General features: G+C 38.7%; 1 protein-coding gene across 2 annotated transcripts in view; it reads right to left on the bottom strand.

Moving 5' to 3' along the window:
- The window catches only part of CDH8 (cadherin 8), a 189,645-nt gene that overhangs the window by 82,824 nt on the left and 88,440 nt on the right, over positions 1-18,381 (bottom strand). For both annotated transcript variants that reach the window (XM_074968799.1, XM_074968801.1), the window contains 2 exons: positions 18,016-18,135; positions 320-487 (listed from right to left, as the gene is read on the bottom strand). In XM_074968799.1, coding sequence (XP_074824900.1) covers positions 320-487; positions 18,016-18,135 — 288 coding nt within the window. The remainder of the gene's footprint in view (positions 1-319; positions 488-18,015; positions 18,136-18,381) is intronic.

Genomic DNA, 18,381 nt, shown 5'->3' with positions numbered 1-18,381 from the left:
AAACTAGTCTTCTAAAACTAGTAGTACTGTACCTACTTTCACATAAGGCAGGAATAGAATTAAAAGTAACTAGAATCTTAGAGACAATACAATAAATAAATATTTCCCTCCTCCTTCTGCATGCTCATGTGTTTGCTCATCAATGTATATGGGCACAACTCTCTTTCCAAAAGCTCTTAATCAGTCAGTGGTCCAGGATACTGTATTTCGCCCTTGCTACATTTTTGCAAAAAAATCTCTGCAGTAAGCAAATGCAATATAAATGTTAAAATACAAAGACGTGTGTTACATATTAAATCAGGAGAACAGGCACACTTACTCTGTGCAAATTTGGGAGGGTTGTCATTAACATCAGTGAGTGTAATTGTCACTGTTGTGGTTCCAGACAGTCCACCCATATGTCCGCCCATGTCCTTTGCTTGGATGACCACAAAGTACTCTTCTTTGGCTTCTCTGTCCATGTTAGGGAGGGCAGTTCTAATTATAGCTGGACAAAAAAAGGAAGGGGGAAGGAATCATGAGGTTGGTTAGATTCATACCCAATTTACAATAAAGAAAAGAAAAAACACATGATTAAGAACAGAGAAAGTTTTTCGTGTAATTTCTATTTAGGCAGATATCAGTATAAAAAGTGAACTCTTATCTGCCCAGTTGAAGTTGGCTCTTTTTGATACCAGGGCAGAAAGAACTTGCAGACGTCCAGAAAAGTGTATGAGAGGTCTCCTGCCTTTTGTCTCATTAAAAATACAATGAAATTATAAACCAGCAGAGCAAAATCAATCAAGCCTCTGATATATTTTCATTTCTACAACTTACTTTCTGACATAAACTTAGATTCTTTCCCCACTGAGGTCAATAGAAGTTCTGCCATTAACATCACAAACAGCAGCAAATTACACAGTGCAAACAGAGCTTTTTTTCCAGAATCCCACAGTACAAGAATTACATAGATTTCAAAGCCAGAAGGGCCATTTTTAAATCTGACCTCATGAACAGCACAGGAAATGGAACCTCCTGCTGTAATTCCTGCATCAAACCCATAACTTCTGTTTGAGTGATGCAATATCTTTGAGAAAGATCTCCAGAATCAGCAGTCATTCATGTAGTCCTTGCTCAGGCAGAGCTCCCATTGCAAGTGTAGGGCAAGATTGGGTTCATATATTTAAAAGAGTTTTGATGAAGTGAAACAGCTTTGTGATTCTCAAAAATGTGATTTGGAGCTCTAAAAACAATATGGTTAATGGCCAAACTAAAACCCCTATTTTGCAGGGAGATCCATGCAGGCAGACTACTGCCCCCAACCCTCACCCCACCGTAAACCCCCATTAAAGTCACGGTGCCTACATGGTTCTCATGGCAGTACTGGGGCCTGCAATGGGAAAAAAATAAACCTACACAAAATTAAAGAACAAGATCACGCTTACAACAGCTGCAAAATGATGCTATGCCTTGAAATTCACAACTTCCAATCATATAGAACAGACATAATTTTAAAAAATAATAATTAGCCACATCACCACCCTTAAATCACTGCCATATTCACAGCATTCACTATACTTAGAATGGGAAATACAACACCAAATATGCAGTGGAAAATTCAGCCATGTCCACTATAACAAAAAGAACCCCTATAACAGAAGCCCCTATAAATGTTAAATCAAAATACAGCATAAAGTAGTTTCTCTGGGAAGGTTCCTCCCTGCCCCATTAATCCTGGTTTTGAATAATACTTTTTAATGAAATCATCTGTCTGTGAAAAGAGAGCAAGGAGTTCAAGTTATTGAATCATCTTAGTAGTAAGTGAAGCGTAAGAGTGCCAAGGGAAATCTAATCCACCAGTGCAGTGGTCTTTTTAAACCATGATGCTCTAGGGCTCTTATCAGGCATAGAAAAGAATGTCTCTTTCTAAGGGCCCATATTTCCAGAACTCTCAGCTGGAGGATACTGTTTATGTGGAAACACTTACACTAACTCAGTAAGAATTTAGGATTCACTTTTGTTTTAAAAAGGCAGCAATTATAACGCATGGCATAAAAAGAGAGTCACATGACAGATCACACATCTGTTTTCATTATCTTTTAACAAAATATTTATTTCTATTATGTGCAAATCTAAGAATTGCTTGAGTTATGTTCTCTGATAATCAAGATTTCTTTAAAACAAAATCATTGGATTATTTACCTATTGCGAATAGTACAATCCCGGAGCCTTCAAATGCCTCCTGCTCTGACAAGAAGGCTGATTTACATTAATAAGAATGAGCTCCGGGGAAAAAAGATACTCTGTTCTTGCAGGGCAGCAGGAAGGCTGAGGCTCCAGGATTATATGTATCCAGATATTTACAGTAAATATTATGGAGCAAATTTGAAATGGAAGTATGAAGCTAGTCAAGACTGGATGTTTCACTAAAATATCTGCTCCAGAGGTTTTTTGGGGGGAAGTTCTATGGCTTGTGTTATACAGGAGGTCAGACTAGATGATCACAGTGATCCCTTCTGGCCTTGGAATCTACGAACCCCGCCAATGTCAATGGATTGCATCTGTTCATTCCAGGTATGAAATTTTGTCCCATATCTATCCCAATTAAAGAGGGGCCTGATTCAGAACTCTGAATTCAATTATCCTTGAACTTCAGTGGTGGCTGGAATTCAAACCCAGAGCTAAATTTTATGGCTGAATATATGGCTAAACCAAAACCATATTGGTGGGGGAGGAGGAGGCATGCTTATAAAAAATGAATACACTCTCCTTCAGTAATCACATAGATCATTGCACTAGCACTATTATAAGCTTCAGTGTTGTCAAGAGCTAATTGTGATTTTCTAACTAAATATTTAGTCAAAACTGAAATGGCTCAAGGGAAAGGGTCTGTTTAGATTAATCTCCTGATTCAAAAATAAAATTTAAAAAAAATGAAAATTGTCAAGATTGGATGCTTTGACATTTTGGAAACTAAAAAGAAAAAAAAGTGTTTTTTTTTTAATGAGTTGTGTTTCAGATTTGAGTTAATTTATACTAAAAAGATTACAAATATGAAAAACAAAACATTTTGAAATTATCAAAATAAAACAATTCCATTGACCCAATCCATTTCCCTCCCAGGACTCCTGGTTCATGAAAGTTTGAGATTTAGACTTTTTGTGACTATTTGGGAAAACATCTCAAAATCTCTGACAAGATGGTAAAACTGTTTCCCACCCAATTCTGTTGTGGACCATTATTCTAAAATATTGTGGGTTTTCTTAATATAATATAATCAAATTTTGCCCTATTTTGATATGGGGCAGTCCTAAATTATGTAACTCATTAGGGAGTGGGTAGGTTCTTAATTCTGCATGTTCATTTTAGTGTTACAGTGTTATAAGGGGTGTGTGGGTCTTGAAAATCACCTAAAACTGTATTATGTAATTTATGGACAGCCCCTAAGTTCTGAATCAAATCCCTAGCTCTTAAACCTTGCAAATGAAAGAGGCAGGATCTGAATTATTTTTCAACTCAGGTCCATCTCTCTGATGGCTATGCTAAACACCTGCAGTAAGTGTGATTAGGAAATGGTTAATACAATCTAATCTTTCCTCATAAGTGTTAGGAAAACAGCCCTGCAGCACTATGTGCTCATATTATAACTGCTATTTTTACTGCTAGAACCAGCAGCAACCTGTCAACAAGGAACTTAAATTGTCCTTGTTACTCAGGCAAAAAGTCCTATTGACATCCATTGGAATTCTATGTGCTGAATAAGGGTCAATTGTGGTCCACTGCTTGAAAGAAAAGTGGGAGCTGAAAACTCACTGAAGGAAATGGAAATAATTTCTCAGAGACACATAGTACACTAAATACGTCACAGGTGAAAAGAACAGGGCCTTTTACTGCATGGGGAATTCCCACTGAAATCAATGGCAGCTCTCTCAAAAACAGCCGGTACGTTACAACTGACGCACATTTGGTTATAGGGCCAGATTCTACTCCCTTATTCATGCTTAATAGAACTTTATGCCATAAACAGCTCTCTTGAAATCAGTGGGACCACTCATGAGTAAGATTCTACTAATCTTGAGTAAAGATATCAGAATATGGTCCATTATGAGTTTCTTTCATATTAGGCCTGATCCAAAGATCATTAAAGCCAACCCGCTGCATTGACTTCAATCAGTTTTGGATCAGGCCCACTATGAAAAAGACATGCATTATTGAATTTCTTGGGATAATTCTCACTCACACTGTTTTCCCTCTCACTCACACAGTTAATCCAGATATTTGTCTCTCATTGCATGAAATAGGCAACACTGTGTTTGTGGAGTTGACAAAAAGGGGTGTTGTGGGGTGGAGATTTAAATACTCCAAAAACTTTGTATACCATAATAAAGGTTCCAAGTTTCTGATTTTTAAAGCACACAATTTCATTTTGCTGTGTTACCAGCACAACCATGTCATTTCAATGGTTTTAGACATATCCCAACATGAAGTGTCAGTTCATAAACCTTTTGCCATGGGCTGCAAGTCACAGACAAAGCTCAGTCTCAATTTCAAACAAAATAAAAAGGTAAAAAGAAAAAGTTAATAGCCTCTGTTACTATCACCAGGTCTGAACGTTCTGTAACATCAAAGAAGTCTGAATTACAAGGGTTTACTGTCACCACCACTACAGCTATGCTCAATATCAATGGTATGCTGTCCAGCAAAAGAACAGAAGTGTCAGTATCTCTTAACAACCAGATTAACGAACACAAAAGCCCCCCCTTTTCTCTGCATCCTCAGCTAAATAAGTAATGTGATTAAAACAGGAGAAGATAAGAAGAGTTGAACACAGAGGGTTTCAGGACTGAGTCTCTGAAACTTATTTATTCTTTCACCTCATACACTGTATCGATCTTCAAGCTGTAGTCACAGGAATTACTCAAACTTTCAAACGTCTCTTAGAAAGCAATTGAAGCTCACCTAATATTAATGCTAATGCACTCCTTAGCGCACACAAAAATTAAGAGCCTGTTCATTCAACCTTCTCGATCCCAACTCAACTCAGAAAAAACCTTGAATAAATAATCTTTGTGATATGCCCTGAAATGTGGGTTCTGATGGACTAAAATGGGAAAGGAGTAAGTCCCAGAGTAAAGAATTATGGCAGCTAGAGACATAAACTAACGGGGGGGGGGGCGGGGGAATTATGAGAGTGGCTTAAAGCTAGGGAGGAGAAGAATAGTAAAGGCTGTGTCAATGAGCCTGTACAGAGTATTTCAGAGAGTCTAGTTGCTGAGGGGAGAGCTTTCTTAGACTGTAGTCAATAAATAGATATCTAAAAGATATCTTATCTATGGAATCTATCTTCAAAGATAGAGAAAAGAAAGGAAATATGCTGACAAGCAAAAAAAAACAAACAAACAAACAAAAAAACGAGGCGTAAGCCACACTTTAAAAGTCTCCCGGAAAAAAGTCCCCAATATAGGAGTCACAATGTTTACGCTATGTTACTTTCCCTGAACAGCTATTGGTGTCACACTGCTCCATAGCAAATAAAACAGCTGCAGGATGGGATTTTCTTTTACAGTGGCCCTAAATGCATTCACTGAGCAATTTGCACAATCTGCCTCACGACTTGAATCAGTTAATATACACCTCTGTGGACTGCTTTCAGAAACTTGTTTGGAAGAGCGCACAGTGTCTGACACTGGAAGAGATCAGGGAATAAGAACCGAGGCATCAGAGGCTGCAGATAGCGAGGAGGAAAAGGAGGAGCAAGCAGCACAAAAGTACTTGAGCATTTTTTCCCTTTGCCATTCCCACTCTTTCTATTCTCTTTTTTAAATGTCTATTAATATAGTTCTATAAAACAATACACAACAGTGTATATGTGGGGAAGTAGCAAAACACAAGCAAACACTTAAAAAAACCCAACTTGGAATGATTCATTATCTCACCAATACACCACCTCCCAAGTGATCTCCTGTGTCTCATATTCCAATGGAGAAATTTCTGCCATGTCTGTTGAAAGTAAGATATCAGAATTTTTCAGTTTTCTAAAGATCAGTCTCTGAGGGATGTACAGTTATGTCTGTTTTGTCTCCATCCTAATGCTAAGATCTTGACACAGATTTTTATTTCTACGTGTAGTAGTAATTTAAGGCCTGATCCAACTCAATGGGAGTATTTTTAGTAAGGGAGGTTTGATTGAGCCCTGAGGCCTGATCCTGCAGGATCCAGAGCCCTATATCTACATGGAGCCCCACAGACTTCTACAGAGTTCTAAGCAGTACAGGGACTCTGCCCTTTTGGAGTCACTTGTGGGATCTGGGCCAAGGTCTCAGCGCTCATACAGACTAGTGGGATTCTACATTTCTTGAACACAAAAGAAATTATGTTAAGATGTGTGTAAAACTTTCCCTCAGTTTCCATTAGGACTAAACTTCATATTGGTCACAATAATTTTAAAAAACATTTAGCCATCAAACCATCCTCCCTGGATATTTACCTACTTTTGAGTGCTGTCTTGGATTTTGGGGGGATTTTTTTTTGGTATGTTTGTTTTAGTTTATAAGGAGAGAAGGAACTGTCAGTGTCGTCTTTATCAGGATCTGCTAATTTTACTCTAATTCTCTGTATAAAGTATTATATATAATATACTCATTGAATAGTAGCACTGAGTTATGAGTTTGTTTAAGATTCAAATGAAAGAGGGCACAATTCTACTTGCTTGCTAAACAAACATTTTAAATCTCTTAAGACCTTAAGTGTTGGAAACTCTATATAAGAACCTAGAAACTGTTGTACGTTATTTGTCTAGATCTACCACATTTTGAATATTTTTTGTGACTGCTTACATATTAGGCTTCCTTTTAATTAGACCTTGCACGTTTCCCATTGTGTATGAACTAACAGCATCTACATTTTCCTCCATATATGCATCTCTCTGTCATTTAATAAAATCTCTTGAGATAGAAGCTGGTATGTTTTAGTAGACCCTATCTGGGTTTCATAGTTATGGGGAAAACAGTCTTTTCATCTGTTCTTACCAACTATTCAATTTATTCACTCAAGCATAAATTTTCAAAGGTACACACAAAACGTGAAAATAGATGAGATTGTTTTATGAGTGAAAAAGGCAGATGAACATTTTTCACTGCATATCACATATGTAAACCCTGCATCCTTAGGATTTCATTTTATTTCTAATAGTACTCTGCCTAACTATAATTGCCCTTGATATTGCAGGAAGAAGGATGATACCACGCACTGAATGAGGCAGGGACCTTGTGGAAAAAAATAGTATGCAGGTTAATTGCTAGGATCATCTGGGTGCATCTCGCCAAATCAATTTGCTGCTATTGCAAGGACCTCATGCACTGGTATTTCTCGGTCCACCCTATTCTCTGCCAGTAGTTTAGTCTCCTGAGGCTGAATACTTCGGTCTAATCCAGGTTGTTGGGTTCAATACAGGTGTAACTGAGTGGGAGTAGTAACCTCTGATGTGCAAAAGGTCAGGCTAGATGATCTGGTGGGACCTTCTGGCCTTAAACTCTATGGTTATTTGTCATTAGAAATTTCGTATCATAATGCATATACCCAAGGGGGCCAGAATAAGGTTGCACAAGAAATCTCATATTCAGGTATTTCTGAACTTTTCAGTGCTTGACTTTGCAACCTTGATGTTCTTTTAATGTAGATGTTTGAATATATTATAGAAGTAGTTACACTTGTTATAGAGATTGGCTGAGCTAGTAGGGTTCTCTCTGTGGGTCTTCAGCAACTCAGCCCTCCGACCAAGCCACATACGCGGTCTTCCCCTCTGGGTATACAGTTCTAAGTTCTTATTATGGTACTGGTATGGGGCCATAGCTCTTAGTCTTCTTCATAGAGGCATTGCCTTCTTCAACCACCCAGCCGGGGCCCATTTCAGTACCCTCAGCTGCTGTCCTTTTCAGCAGCCCTCCCTAGGCTCAGTCTGCAACCAGATCAACAGGGGCCATCTCGGAACCCTTGTCTGGTCTACGCAGGTTCTGCGTTCAGTCCCCGGGGCTCAACCTGCCCGCACTGACCTTTCCTTGGTCCTGCTGCTCATTGAACCAGCCAGGCACCTGGTCTTTGGCAGTCTTCCCTGGGCCTGGCTTTGTCCGGTGAGCTCTCTGCAGTGACCTGTCCATGGTCCTGCTGTTCGTCTAGCCAGCCTGGCACCGGGTACTCCCCCATGAAGCTCCACAAAGCAGCTAAAGGCTCTGTTCTGCTGCTTACCTTTTATCTGGCCCTTCTGGCCCTTTACTGGTCGCTCCAGCAGCCCCTCTGATTGGCTGCTCCTCTGAAGTCACTCTAGCCTGCCTGGAGGACTTCTCACTGTTCTATTCTGGGGCAGGGTGACACAGGGCCATGAGAACTCCGGATCTAGTCCATCCTGCCACACAGGGGTAGTCAATAGGTGGATTGTGGGCCAAATCCAGACCACCAGATGCTTTTGAACCGACTGACATCTTTTTATTTGCTTATACTAATCATCATTATTGTTATTGCGGTGTGAAAAATGTTTCTCTGGAGTCTGGACCTTGACTACACCTTGACAAAAAAGAATTCATTCTATTAAAGAACAAAATTAATCAGACAGAATCAAAAGTCTGCGCTTCATACTACATATCAGGAAGATACCTCAGTCTAATATAATCCACTAGCATTGTGAGGTGATATAGGTATTGATCTGCAGTGTTAGAAATACCAATATTATTACTACTTGGTAAATTTTAGAAGCAGAAATCATCCCTTTAGAGTCCAGACTCCTCTGTTCATAATGTTCTGTTCACTCCTATTTTCCAACCAGAAATCATTGTAATTATTTTCAAACGTCCACAGTGGTTAAATCTTTTCCTTATGAATATGAAAAGACAACTCTTCTCCTGTTGTGATCAAGGGGCCCGATCCTACAGCTTTTACCCACGAGAATTATCCTTTTGACTCACGAATGAAAACAAGGACTTCAGAATTTAGCCCCAGGGCTGCAGCACAAGCAATCTCTCTGCAAAAGACTCTCCCTACTGGGTCATCACCAAGACAACTCACAGGATCTACTAAGGACAGTTAGCCTTATAAATGCCTTAACACATCTCCTAAGGATAAAAGGAGCTTAGTATACAGTGACAGGAAAAACTGCACACTTGCTTTGAAAATGTGGCCTTCTGAGTGCATCTTCAGCACTGCTTCTAGCACTGTCAAACAAAGAAAATTCTACTTAGTGAAGCCAAAAATGAATCACTGCTTCCCAGATTTTGAAACAGGAACCAGATTCTGATTGGACACACCGATGATTAAAATGGAGGTATTCCACATTTACACCAGTATAATTGTGATCACAACCTGGCCTGATATTTTCCATTCAAACACTAGGAAGAGCAAGAAGAAAGAGCTGGGAAGATTCTCTGTTTGAGGCATGACAGACTTGCCCCACACCAGTATAGATTCAAAGATAACAACACTGGAAAATTCCTCTTGAGCTGTCTTGTCCAGCAATAGTGAGGAGGAGAGGTGAAAAAAGGTAGTACTCGGCTCTACCCACTTAAGCTGTGCCCATAATCCTATGTGTGGCTAACAATCTTAAGGGATCTACTAAAATGTCAAATATAAGTCTGTCAACAGCTCTAACATTGAAATTGACACCACTGGGGTTCAGTTTTTAACAGCCCTTGTTGATAAATGAGAGTTAGTTTCCACTTCTTTTAGAACTAAGGGGCCAAATTCTGCTTTCAGCTGGAGCTGGGTGAAATTTTTCAGATGAATAGTTTATTTGCCAAAAAAAAACAGTTTTGGTTGACCTGAAACTATTCAAAAATTTGACATGAATTCGCCAAATTCTCTCAGACATTTTTTCTCCCCCTCCCTCAGCTAGATTCACAAGTGGACTTAGGTGTCATTCACAAAACAGAGAAGAAGAATATGCTGATGATCCCCCCTTTTAACATCCAGCCCAGTGGCTAGGCTACTCACTTTGGATATATATGGGAGTACAAGGTTCAATGCTCCACTTTGCCTGAAGCGGAGCACGGATTTGAACTTGGGTTTCTCAGGTGACAGCCCTATTTACTGAGTAATAGGGTATTTAGGGCAAGTCTTTCTCAGGGCTTGTCTACACTTACTGGGGGATTGACACACAGGAACCAATGCATCGGTGGTTGATTTACCGGGTCTAGTGAAAACCCACTAAATCGACCACAGATTGCTCTCCTGTCAACTCCTGTACTCCACTGGATCAAGAGGAGTAAATGGAGTTGATGGGAGGGCATCTCCTGTCGACATCGCATAGTGAGGACCCTGTGGTAAGTAGATCTAAGCTATGTTGACTTGAGTTATGCTATTCCCGTAACTCAAATTGCGTAGCTCAGGTCGACTATTTCCTGTAGTGTAGACAAGGCCTCAGTCTCTCCTGTTGAAGCTGTTCTACTTTGTATATAATATTTTAATAGTCTTTGGGCCATAGAGAAATGGAATTGAACTCGAATCTCCCACATCCCAGATGAATGCCTTAACCACTGGGCTAAAAGTTGTACAGGGGAAACAACCCCCTTCTCTAGCTAGTGTGTGAATCTAACCCATTAAAAACGCTAGGAAACAAAATCTTTTGGGTTGAACAAAATGTTTTATTTGACCCAAAATTGACTTATTCAATTAACTGAAAATTCCAAAAGTGTTTGGAGTCAGTTTGACTTCAACCTTTTTTCTTTTCAATTTTTCAGAAGTGCTAGCAAAGCACCCCACCCCCCAAAAAATTGGTTATTTGCCCAGATAGACTCTCATTTACATAGGTGCAAATCCTATTATTTTCAGTAGGTGTTATACCTATTTAACAGAATATAATTTAAACCACAGGTTCACTCTGTCTGCATGCTTATTAAGACAGCACAACATTCAGTCTCATTCAATACATAATCAAAAGAACTAGAAAGTTACAAAAAACTATTTTAAATGAAAGCTTAAATCTGCAATAATTAGTGCAGCTCCCACACAGCATTAGCTGGTAAAGAGAGCCACAGAGCCATGGCTCAATCAAAGCCCAGAAGAACACAGAGCAGCTTCTCCCTCTGTACTAATCCCACTAGGGTTTAATTCTAAACTATTTAGAAAGCCTCTAGAGAAAATGAGGACTTGTGGCACCTTAGAGACTAACAAATTTATTTAAGCATACGCTTTCATGAGCTACAGCTCACTTCATCGGATTCATTCAGTGGAAAATACAGTGGGCTGTACAAGTCCTCATTTTCTTTTTGCGGATACAGACTAACACGGCTGCTACTCTGAAACCTGTCTAGAGAAAATGGTTCATCTCCCTTCCGAGGCAGTTCATTACACAGCTCCAGATTGCATTTCTTGTATCAAAGCTCAATTTTCCCCATCTCTCTTTCTAGTCTGAGGATGTTACTTCTCCATTTTACCACACATAATTACAATAATAGTCCCTTCCCCTCCCTCTTATTAACACCTGTCTAATATTTGTGCAATGATTTCATATCCTCCCTTAATCACATTTTAATCAGTTTATACAAATAAAGTTCGGTCAATCTCTCATCACATCATATTCTTTCATCACTCTCACCTTAGTTGGCCACCTAGGAACTTTCTCCAGTTTCTCCAATAGCCTTTTTATAATGAAGAACCTTATATCTGCTCGCAGTACTCCTAGGGCATTTTTCCTAAGGCTATACAGAATGTAGCATTTATTAATAAATTAGGTGATTTCCCAGCTAGACAGAGGAAGTCAATTGTGCCAGAAACGTTTGTAATGTAATGTATTTTATACTGTTTATATTATTTTGTTTGTACGCTATTCCGAACATGGTTGTGAAATGAGAGGGAGCAAATAAAGACTGAAGAATGATCAGAGTTAAAATACAAGACTCAGGCATGCCCATTTGCAGGTGCAATTTCTACCATTAGATTGGCTTACTCATGTATGTTCCAGCTTGAGAACCACCAGGTATCTCAACTTCAGCAATATGGCCCAGGGAGAGGGGTCGGACCAAGTCCCAAACCATTTAGGCCTTTGTCGCTTAAAACCAGACACGTTGAATTCCACCTAGAAACTCATGGTGAGAAGCACATCACACAGTGATTAGTCCTATTCAAATCAGTAGGCAGTGGCTTCAATTCAGCCCTTGCTTGGCTCACCAGAAATTAATGGGACCAGTGAATGGCTAAGGTACTTCTCAACACAAGTAACGGTGGCGGGATATAGTTTTTATTTTGTAGATTCTCTAAGACTTGCAATATGAGTTAGTCATGGAGGTCATGTGTGTGATATGAACACCTGTCATCTCTCAATTGGATTGGTTTCCTACGGATGTTCAACACATCTGCATCATGGAAACCCTTCAGTCACTAACAATCAGGGCTGAATTCAAGTCAATGACCTTGTGTGAAAGTTTCCATATTCCTCTGACAAATGACCTCAGCTCTCTAGATCTCCTGGTTTGCATGTTTTTTATCTCAGTTTTATTGAATCAGACTCTACCCATGACACCCAGACCAGGTCTACAGTACCAGCACTACAGCAGCACAGGTATGGTGCTGTACCTGTGCAGCTTGTAGCTCCGTAGGACACATATTTCCTACATCGATAGAAGGGGCTTTTCTAAGTGTAGTTAATCTCTCTCTCCAAGAGTGGGTAAAAATTTGTCTGTTGACCTAGCCATGTCTACCCCCAGGGATTAGGTCGTCCTAACTGCAGCACTCAGGGCACAACATTTTTCACAGCTCTGAGCCACATACCTAGGTTGATCTAATTTTTTAGTGTAGACAGGGCCCCAGTGAGCAGTTCCAAGACAGCCTCTTTTAAAATGTAAAACATTTACTGCTTTATAAACAATCAGGGTTTCCGTTTGAATAATATAGTGTGCCTTCTAGTATAATAAAGCAATATGTTAAACTGCAGCCTTCACGAAACTTTATTTCAAAGACAGTGTAGGAGTTACAGTATTTTAATAAGTTCATATGAAATGTAAATAAGTCAGACAGTTGAAAATGTATTTTCTCTGGCACCTCTATATTGTAGAACACCGTGTCACTTCAGATTATGTTCCACTATGATAATCATATTGTAAAACTGACTGTTGTGATTTAATATCCTAGGAAAAGCTGAAAAATGAGAACTATTCTTGAGCATCTTCTTGGGGAAAAAATTGTAAGTGTGTGACTTATTGGAGAGTAAATGCAATTTGCATACCTTTATAAATAATATCAGAATCCTGTCTTAACACCGAACATTGGAAAAATTAAGCCACGGCTCCATATCTGTCTGACAAGCTATAGTTATGATTTATGGAGGTGACAGTTATTTAGTCCAGTGAGAGTTACATCACTAATTTGGTGTCATAACTTGGTGTCATACAAAATCTTCATTTAAAAAAATATTTATTTATTTTTCCTCTCTAACTTATGAATTAACAGCCCTGTTAAAACTCATCTGTAGAAGAAACCATGCAGGTGGAAAGGAGGAGAGAATTATATCCAGAAAATATTTTCCTCAAACTGTGACAATGACATTTAATGGAAAGATAATTACTGGATTACTTTCTGGGATGTGCACTATAACCTACATAATAGAGTTGGAAAATCATAATTTGAGAAATACTATGAAAATGCATTTTTCATAAAAGGTAATGGAAAATGACTGTTTTAAGCATGGGTCTTCTACCAATACTTATGTCTATACATGCAGCTACACAGAAATGTGCCAAACAAACTGAAAACCAGTGTCAGAGTCTTGACTAAGGATCTGATTCAACAAGATCCTGTAGCCCATTTATGGCAGGTAGGCAGGTGCAAAGAGGAAGCAAGGCAGCCCTAAGGCTTCCCAAAGAATATCCCCAGGCACAGCAAGCCTCTACAGTGTACACAAGGCAAAGAGACAAGTCTCCCTGCGCTTAACCATCTCTGCTGTGGTGCCCAGTGTACGAGGATATTCCAGGGCTGGGGTGGGCCAGAGGAGGAAGGAAGGAAGGAGATGATGTAACTAGGGAAGATCCTATCAGTTCTATGATTTTATACTAACTATAGGGGTCATTGTAACAGAGGCATAAATCTAGCCTGTGCCAGAAACTGAACCTGAATAGAGGAGGCAACAAGCCACCTTCATTCTAACACCGCTCTAGGCGCTGGCATCACCACAGAGAGGAATCTGGATGAAAATTTTCAAAAGACAGTCATCTCAGACAATATTGTACTGCAACATCTGAGGGATGGAAAATATAAATATGGATTTTTAAGTAGTTCACATTTTTATATGCATCCATTCGTACAGGGATGCTTTTATCTGTGGCACTGAATTGTAGAAATAATATGAGTGCACAAATATCTGTATTATATGTGGAAAGCTCCTGCACTTCATATGGATGTATGAAAATGGAACCACAGAGGGAAAAACAGAAATCAGCTACGCTACTTGAAATTGCCTCCTTCTGAAGGCTTTCCTTCATTTTTACTTCTGTTTCTGACAAGATCATACTCTAACTACTCTAAGTTGTTATATTAGTGCCCTATCACCATTGCATCTGAACACCTCTCAGGAGTTAAACTACCACAAATATTCCCACGCTTAGGGTATTAGGAGTACATTGACCCAGCCTATTCAGCAAGGGAAAAAATACTAGTTGTGAGGCACTCACATTTCTAAGATTAGATGCATATAAGAAAGAGCCCAGGATGTCTACTTTAATTCTGCTTGCTCCTCTGAAGACCCAGACTTTTTGTCTTTGTTAATATGCATCCTCCCCCCACTCCACCTGCTAATGTTAATTTTTAAACTTTACTATTCAAATTGTAAAGTTGCTGAACTCCAGAAATGCACAGAGAATACTGTCATTTGCATGTTTTATGCATCGCTACCTCGAGAAGGTGAAATTTACAATGCCACAAACTGCTAGGAAATTGTAACTATATTTGATCTATTACTATGGGCTTTCTGAGACTGAATGTAACAAACCATAAAAGCGTCCCTGGTGTGTATCAGGCATTATCAATTCTATTACTCCCAGATGCTCAGATTGTCAGGAAAACTTGCTGCATATTTCCTCCTCAGTTTCTGAAAACAGTGCAACTCTTTGGAAGCCCCTTGACTGTAAACCTTTAGTCTACCTGAATAATCCATTTCATCCAGTAACCGTGCAAAGCTGTAGTTTCTACAAGGCTAGTATTCACTTTTGATGTGCCAGATAAATTTTATGTCAATGAGTATTTGTTTAGCCATTTTATATTCTAGATGACAAGGTTATGCAGATGTCATTTGTATGATTTAATATTCAGTATGGCTCATGGTTCCTGTAGGATCTACCCCCAATAACTCCCCAGCATGACACTGCAATTTGTTTTAAAATTTAAAGACAGGATGATCTGATCTAGTATGCACTGGTGTACAGAAATAGAAAGGAACCCTCTCACTCCTCTGTGCTGGCAGCCCATATTATACATAGCAACATGAGTCACAGAGCAGCATCCATGGGGTAACTCCCCTTCCCACACAGGTCAGGAGGAAGTGGGCAGGGAAAGGGTAGAGTTTTGGCTCCTCCCCCACAGCATGTGAGCCAGATCAGATGTCCTGGTGATGAAGGGGATACAATCTGTGCCAAACTTAAATCTGGGGAAAATTATTTCTCCCATAGAGTAAGGAGGAATCCTGGACGCGGACTGTGGGTCACAATATGGTCCCTGGGACTACTTCTGTGGCAGCACACTTATTCAGGATCTGTCACAACTGAACCCTATATGAGTTAATGCATTTTAGAGAACTGATTTATCATCTTTTTATGCTCACTGAACTGCTACTGATAGCACTGTTGATGAGTGGAAATGAGGTGGGGAAATGTAATACTAATGAAACAGGAGAAAAATCATGATTTGTAGGTTCACAAAAAATCCTCAGAGATTTTACTGGCTTTCATGAAAATAAACATCTGCTTTCCTGGGAGATAAATTGTCATTTCTTGTATTAAGCAGATTTCCCAGAAAGAAAAAGAGCCAATATTGGTAAAAAAAATAATTGAAATATAAATAATAAACAAATTCACAACATTTTAGGTTTGGGATTTTTGCCATGAAGGTCATTTTGAATGAAATAAATGAAAAAGCTTCACCTTGGATAAACAAAACACTTTTCAGCTCCTCTTTGAAAGCTGCTAGTTTTGCACAGCTCTTGAGAACAGCTAAAGGACTTATGAACATGTGCATCAGGAGCTGCTCCTTGGAGAATCCAAGAAATTGGTGATCAAAAAGCTCTATTAAGTCTTCTAATGCATCCTCTGACTAAAGCTATATTGTTCTGTACAGTTTATTTTCTAGTGCTTTACCAGGTCTTTCAAATATTTCCAGCAATGGGAATTCTACTACTTCACTTTGATAATAATTTCACAGTATAAAAGATCTCACTGTTAGGTATGGGTTCCCCTGCCTCGATATTCAAACTAAGTTTTCCTTTATTTCATTTTATTATATTACCCTATGGCTATTACCTCCTGGACCATTTTAAACTATTTTTCTTCCTGAAAGATTCTGGTGTCTGAAGCACAGAACACACTGAATACTACATTTGTTGCACTAGATATATACCAATATATCTAACTCTAGTCATTATTATATATAATATTTTGTAATATCTTATGTTTGAAAGGTATTATAGAAACCAAATAATATGTTCTAAGGCCCCAAAAGGGACTCTGCATGGTCAGGCCTCTGCCTACATACATATATGCGGATGCACGATATAGGGACTAAGTGGTACTTCAGCTAGGATGAGAAAATTCTTCAATGGGAAGAGGGGACTGCCCTATGCCATTCAATGGACGTGTTTCTCTCTGGCAACAGGAAATCACTATAATTTCATTGTGCTACATTCAGAAGAGATTTTCATAGACCTGAGATTCACGTAGGGCATGCAATGTATTAATAAACCATGCTGCAAAAGGACAGTTCCATAGCCATGGTTGCTTTTGATTTTTCTTCTGACCACATGAAAACACTTTATTAGAGTGATCTCTGTCATATTATATGCATAACACACTATTATAGGCTCACAGACACCTCTGTACATTTTATTATAGTCAATGAACAACAGTTTTTCTTGTGCAACTCAGCTGAAGCCAAGGGGAATTTATTGGTGTGTCAAGCAAGGTAAAATCGGGCTCATTTTAACTGATTTAGGAGCATCATCTAATAATTTCTTCTGAACAGAACTTTTTGGTGTTGATGAAAGATTTAATCTGCATAAGCATGAGACGGCTGCTTTACTTATGAATGGCAAAGTTATTTCAGGTAACTTTAGTTAGACTTTTCTTCTCCTTCTGAAGCCAGCACAACTGACTTACAGTAACTAACATGAAAAAATATGAAAATTAACATTGGGAAAAAAGACAACAGAACAAACCTCTCCAAAACATTTTGCAATAGCTTTTTTGTTTTAAATGTGGCATAAGCAGAATAAACAATGTGGGGTTGGCTTTTTTAGCACTTCTTTGAAATGACCTACATTATCAGACACTTACTAATGGCATTGCAAATGATGAGAAATAAAGCCATCTCAAATTCATGCAAATAAAACATATTCTCTGTCCCCAGATCCATCCAATCAAGGAATACAAATATTTCTTAATGAAAGCACACAGTATATTCATTAAAATACCCAAGCCAAACCCTACAGTCTTTAGCCAGAAATTCTAAAGTCTTTTATTAAAAAATATAATATATTCATGACAATCCCCAGGCCAAATCATACAGTCCCTAACCAGTTGTTAGTCATACAGTAATGGGAGTTTTGCTTCAGTAACTTCTACAGTATTGGCTTTGGCATTATTGTCAGCATCACTAATAGAGGATCTTTTTTTTTTTTTAAATCATCATCAGATCACAATTGGAAATGAATCAGATACTCATAGATTACAGCCTGACTAATGCTGACAGACACCTATTTACATATCGTGTTTAAGTGCAGTGAGTGAAATATTCAGAAAATGCTGTTTCTTATGTATATTGTTACCTGGAGAGTCCTAATTCAGGGTCACCTACCTGTATGTGGTTCAATGGAGAAGTAAGGCTGTCCTTCCAAAATGCTGTAAACCAGCTTTGCGCTATTTCCATAAACTGGATCATCTGCATCTGTGGCCGTTACTTTAGTAACAAAGGTACCTAGTTTAAAAGAATATTTAATTAACATTTCAGTTCTTGCCAGAGATTTGTATGTTTCTTTATGAAAAAAATCAATTTGTTTAAATCTATACAGAAATTCATGAAGTGAGAGATGTTAGTAAAATGAAAAAGTAATCAGTTATGACTTAAAACATTATTCAGAGAGCACAGACAAAACATTATGCTTTGAGAAGAAATATGCCACCAGCCTAATGTTCTAGATAAAGCAAAACCTTTTTAGTAGTT

This window comes from Natator depressus, chromosome 12 (assembly GCF_965152275.1).
Source record: "Natator depressus isolate rNatDep1 chromosome 12, rNatDep2.hap1, whole genome shotgun sequence".
Classification (NCBI taxonomy): Eukaryota; Metazoa; Chordata; order Testudines; family Cheloniidae; genus Natator; species Natator depressus.
The sequence above is the reverse complement of the archived record's forward strand: the minus strand, read 5'-3'. Positions and strand labels throughout refer to the sequence as shown.